Source organism: Triticum dicoccoides, chromosome 4A (assembly GCF_002162155.2).
Source record: "Triticum dicoccoides isolate Atlit2015 ecotype Zavitan chromosome 4A, WEW_v2.0, whole genome shotgun sequence".
In the NCBI taxonomy this organism is placed as follows: Eukaryota; Viridiplantae; Streptophyta; class Magnoliopsida; order Poales; family Poaceae; genus Triticum; species Triticum dicoccoides.
In genome coordinates, this window is record NC_041386.1 from 524,972,433 (window position 1) to 524,978,257 (window position 5,825).

Below are 5,825 nucleotides of genomic sequence, written 5' to 3' on the forward strand. Positions count from 1 at the left end.
TTTCTTCAAATATTCTATCCTCGAAGAAATCACGTGTGCGTACACCAAAGTGCTCCCTCTGTAAAGTAATATGTGACCTTCTAGATCGGATATTCAAAGTTCTTATATTACTTTGCAGAGGGAGTACTACACAAACTATGAAAAATAGCAAATAATAGTACATCGTGTGTGGGTGCAGGCCCACAAACGAGAACTGTTTCATAGATTTAGAGTTTTTACACGTGTACACGTTTTATTTATTGAAATTCAAAGGGCACTTTCAAAAACTCGAGTTTTGTGGAAACAAATGTGGCCACAAATATTTTTTGCAAAATTGATACTATCACCCGATTTCACTCATTTGCAACTTTCATGTAATGATCAGGGAACTTGAAGAACATACTGGACCCACAACAGCAATGTAACAAATTTGTCATGCATACAACCGGTGCCTTCAGTAATAGCTTTCAGATCGTCGGAAATAAACAGACATAACAAAAATCTGATTCTGCAAACAATTCTGGAACACAAATACAACTCCCTCTCTTCATAAGATTATTGTTTTCTCAAATGTTACAGAACTAATGGACAATTATCATCTTTCTTCACAACTTCTTTTGCCACCACATTTTTACCTCAACTTTACAAAGAATGCCAAATAAATCAATCATCAGGAGCAAAACTGATGGCCCAGAGATACCAACAAAGTTGAGAAGTTACGTGTGTGTGTGTGTGTGACTAGACGAGCCTTCTTCAATGTTTGACTATGTAGGTTAACAATTTCGCTGTGCTTACTCAGCTGGTGTTATGCCGCTATTTACCAGCTGATAGCATCTTCTGAAGCTGTATCACCTGCTGCTGCTGCTCCACTGGCAATGAACTCAGCTGCTCAGGTGTCAGTTGTAAGACTTGCTGCAGAAGGGCTGACTCGTCGTCCTGTGTGAGCTGCACCATTACAAGAAGAATTGGAATTGTGAACACATGAAAATTTCAAGTCTAGAAACCTTGTGTCTCGGTACAATTCAATTCCAGAGACATGATGCAAAATGTTTAGAACTTTAGTCAGGTCAGATTCTGTAGAATTTAAGCATCCAAGAACGGAAGGTATAATAAAATAACAGGAAAGCTGGAAACTAAAATTAAAATCTAGAGGGGATTACCTGAGGCGCTTCATTCTCTGGTTGCTGAAAGTTAACAGCACCAGAACTATAGCTCCCTGATGGTCCAGTAGGGATGACCTGCGATGGAGCAGTATAAACAGCAGGACTATTGTTTACAATTCCTGGCGTCAATGTTCCGTCCTCCAATTTTCTCAGTTTCGATGGATGGTCTAACTCTGCCTGATGACTAGCTCGATCAGGCAATCTTATTTCCTTCGGAAATATCTCAGGTTCAGCAGCAACCTGCAATGTGACACGAGTTTTGTGGACGGTAAAATTAGTGAATCATATCCAACTTGACTAGAAAAAATCACTTAATTTAAGGGCCTAAGCAAAGATACAAGAATAGTTGATGTACTGTACAGTTTGGTTTCTAGTACATAGTTTACAGGCGTTCTGTAAATTAGAAGACCCAATCAAGATGATTAATAATTCATCACAAACTTTGGCTTGCTACCTATCACATCATTTGTGAAGAAACATATAAGCTCCTTATATGTGAAAAAAAATACCTGGGGGAGATGAGGATTGGTCAAGGGTAGTTGCTGTACATTAGTTGGCATAACTGGTGGTCTAGGGTGCTGTGTCAAAAATGAAGGCTGAACTTGTGATATCAAGCCTCCTGAGGTTACAAGGGGTTGAGTAGGAACACTGGAAGAGGTGCCGAAGGGCTGAGGTAGCATTGGAGGGTGTGCCAGCACCCCAGACTGATGTCCATGCGGAAACATTTTGACTGGGGGCTGAGATGAATGCTGATACTGAGGAAAGTTATGCAGCAGTGCAGTTTGTTCCTGCATGACATTAGGGTTTGGTGGAGGTTTATGAACAATTGGTAACACATCATCTGGCTGCGGAAATGATTCATTGAGGTGAGAAGATTGTGCCAACGAACTAGAGGGCTGTTGGCTCTTAGCCATCTGCATCTGTGATTTCGATAGACCTGGGTTAGTATATTAGAGAATCAGGAAAACATAAGGTACATCAAACTCAGAACAAAACAGGAATATACCATCTGAGGTGTCACCAGCCCGAGCATTATCTGTGCCTGCATTACAACAAGAAAATGGTTATGATGTTCGAATATTCCATTCTTACCCTAGAGTGAATTAAACAATGAACAAAAGTATTTCAAAGAAGTTCTTCCATGGAATCACAAGGCTCAACATATAAAGTTGGCTGGCCTTCCTGTCTTTCAACAATGGCCTCCACATGAACGCAACAAATATTTGATCTGTACACAACTACTCCCTCCGTTCCTAAATATAATAATCTTTCTAGAGATTTCATTACGGACTACATACAGATGTATATAGACATACTTTAGAGTGTAGATTCACTCATTTTGCTCCGAATGTAGTCCGCATTGGATTCTCTAAAAAGACTTGTATATTTAGGAACGGAGGGAGTATTCAATAAATTAAGGGAACATACTTTTTATTTTTATTTTTTTGCCTTCTGGGAGAACAAGACAACCATGAATCACATCAAAGTTCTAACAAGCATAACCAGAACACTTCGAGTTGGTTAAATTTATATTAAGAAGGGTGTATGAAATTTGTGAAGATGAATGAAGCAAAAATAGGCACAGATTTTGGGTGGAGAACCCATACAGATTCCATCATGTTATATTTTGGACAAGTACACAAAAACAGGGACAGAAAGTACTACTCCCTGTCAAAAAACGTCTTATATTTTGATACGGAGGTAGTAATTGATTAATTGAGCAATCAGTAGCGAAGGTCACCTGAAATAGGGCCTTTGGAAGCTGTGGAATTCCTTGCAGCAGTTTTTTGGCAAGGTCGTTATTTTGAGTAGTTAGGGTCTGCCATAAAAAAAACATTAACAAGCTAAAACTAGCAGTGAGCAATTTTTAATCTTCATAATTGACATTGATATTTCAATATAACCTTCAACTCAGACATGATTTCATACAACTGATGCCTTGACATCCTGGCCAAGTAATGGGTAAGAGGGTCATTTCCAAGCCCAAATTGGACAGGTAAACCATTTTGTACATTTGCAGTTTGAGCTCCCCCAAGAACGCCAGCCATCACAGATGCAGCATGTATTGCCGGTGGAAGACCAATAAGCTGATGAAGGCTGGTGTCCCCTACAGCGGGAGTTGTGGTTAATTGTTTCTGAGCATCTGCAGGATTCCATCAAGAACCCAATGTCAGCACGCACAGACATAAAACTGGCAAGTTTGAAATCTTAAACATACAGATAAACAAAATGATGATCAAGAAATTGAAACCAACCAACAGTAGATGACATTCCTGGTCCTCCACGACCCTGCAATGCATAAACATATAAAAAATAAGTCAAGATCTGCTTCTTTATTGACAACTTCAATTGGTTAAGATTTCCTACTGCCCATGCATGAAATTAATTTTGATTGCACTAACTCCATTTCTGTAATGAAGCTACTTAGTTCCAAATATGCAAAGTTACAACATGGCAGTGAAAACTAGTGACCTTATCATGCAATAGTATTTCACTATGATCTCCAGAAAATTTAGCATAAAAATAGTGTCCCTATGTAAACCACTATCAACCAATCAACTGCGTCCAGTTGTGAAACTTAGATACACAGTATTTTCTTGTGGATGCATTCTGACAACTTGGCAACAAAAATCAGCACATACAGATCAGCATTAGTCACTGGTGTGGGGATAGATACAAAGGCTGCTGATAGCAGCTAAGGACATCACACTTATTTTGAGAGAGAAAGGTAGTAATAATGTAACGGTAAGCCAAAAGAGAAAGTCAACTGTATATATCATTTCAGAGATAAATTCACTAGTAATTGCAACACCATTGCTTGACCATATCACAAAGGATGCAACTAAAGATGCATTGACCACATATACATCCTCTACAAGATAATTCTTCTTTTGCTATTTGCAGAGAACCTCACGTGTTCAGTACAATTCTGGAGATCTTTGAAAGCATGACATTGCTTTTGTTACCCCAGTAACTTTGGCACGTTACTTTTGTAAAAGAAGGCAGAATCGAGACATTAGAGATGATTTTGGAACCGCGATACCAAAGAAGATCCGCAATACCAGAAAGATAATTCCACAAGTTATTTAGGCAGAATAGCAGGTGTGCATATGTACAGACAGGAATCTGTACATACATACACATGCTGTGCAAGAAAGCAAAACAGGAGACACATGGTAGTTGGAGAAAAGTGAGTATTATAATTCATGGGAACCAAAACCATACAAGCTTTCATCTTAACATAGGACTTGCTGGGTGAGAAATAAGGTTCTTCTACAGTAATAAACTGAGGATCTTCCACCTTTTCTCTATTTCTGTCAGTGTTCCTCCCATTTTCAGCAAAATCAACACGTAACTGACGACCATTAACATCATGACCCTGAAGGTTCCGGCGTGCACTTAGAGCTGTCTCTTCATCCTTGTATTCACAAAATCCATAACCTTTCGGCTTTCCGGTTTCCTTATCAACAACCAGTCTGCAAGCAATTTTGAGCAGTCAGTATCTAGCAGTCACAGCTCAACACTGTCATCAGCTTCGTCGAACGCTAAAAAGGTTATCAGGGATAGAAATAACTCATAACCAGTTTCAGTATAATGTCACTTGTTGAGAAACAGTGATCAAGAAGCAGCACACACGTGTATCTTCGGGTTTCTTGTTATTTTTGTTAAGGTTAATTTCCATTTGCATGTGTAGTCCAGAAAGTGATCCCATAACACTAGCTATATAAGATATTCAGGATATCATTTCAGCATTCAACACTCTTATCTTTCGAAAGGCCCGAGGCAGCATCCATAAGCAGGGCAACCCCTACGACAACCTATTGAGTTCTGAGATCATGCTTAGCAGCAGTGTGCAATAAGGCCATCATACTTAAACAAAATCAATATTCCAGATGTTACGCGCTGGATTTAAAAGCATCATGTCCATATAGCTGGCTAACAATTTCCTCATTTTGAAAGAGAATGAAAGAGGGCACATGGGTATTTTAACAGATACTGAATAATCCGATAATAATCTAACAAACATGTGTGTCTGCACAACATGGTCAAATTAGAAAACTACATGGTGGCACAAAGACACACAACTGATAGGGTTTGCACAACTAAACCTGAAGGAGACCACGGGCCCGACTTCCTCGCATATCTGCACGAGCAGCTCCTCCGTCGCATCGTATGGAATGTTCCCAACTGCAACCAAATTCAACAGCCAAAACCGGCGTCAATCGAACTCAAGAACCTACTCATACCGCATCAACTGAGCCAACACAAAATGTGCGGTAAATATCAGTGTCACACACGTTGAATACAGCACAAGCCAACTAACGGGCACCTTTGTTTGGGGGAAAACAACCCCAAAGGCGTGACGAATATGAATGATAAAAAAAAAAGAGGCAAACCCTAGACAGTACGAAAACTCGAATGAAATGAAATTAGACTCCAAATCTAGCGGCGGGAGCAGCTAAACGCGCTCCGCGCCACCCAAAACCGCACCGGCCATCCACACACGAAGGGAAAACCACGGGGAATCGACGGAGGATGCAGCAGCGATTGGGGGCCCAAATCGAGCTCTACTCGCGTAGCCGCCAATTGGGGCCAGGCCACTCCCGCCCGAACCGCGGCGAGAGCTCCTAGCCCGCGGATCGAACCAGAGGAAGGAACACGCACGCAGGCACGCACATAGAA

At 40.5% G+C, this 5,825-nt stretch overlaps 1 protein-coding gene across 1 annotated transcript in view; it reads right to left on the minus strand.

Annotated features, from left to right (window-relative positions):
* Positions 1–461: 461 nt before the first annotated feature.
* The window catches only part of LOC119286528 (cleavage stimulating factor 64-like), a 5,874-nt gene continuing 510 nt past the window's right edge, over positions 462–5,825 (minus strand). Inside the window, exons 2-10 of the mRNA XM_037565909.1 lie at positions 5,252–5,330; positions 4,444–4,618; positions 3,398–3,431; positions 3,047–3,285; positions 2,884–2,961; positions 2,149–2,184; positions 1,652–2,062; positions 1,140–1,382; positions 462–924 (exon numbers count right to left, since the gene is read on the minus strand). Coding sequence (XP_037421806.1) covers positions 793–924; positions 1,140–1,382; positions 1,652–2,062; positions 2,149–2,184; positions 2,884–2,961; positions 3,047–3,285; positions 3,398–3,431; positions 4,444–4,618; positions 5,252–5,330 — 1,427 coding nt within the window. The 3' untranslated portion in view covers positions 462–792. The remainder of the gene's footprint in view (positions 925–1,139; positions 1,383–1,651; positions 2,063–2,148; positions 2,185–2,883; positions 2,962–3,046; positions 3,286–3,397; positions 3,432–4,443; positions 4,619–5,251; positions 5,331–5,825) is intronic.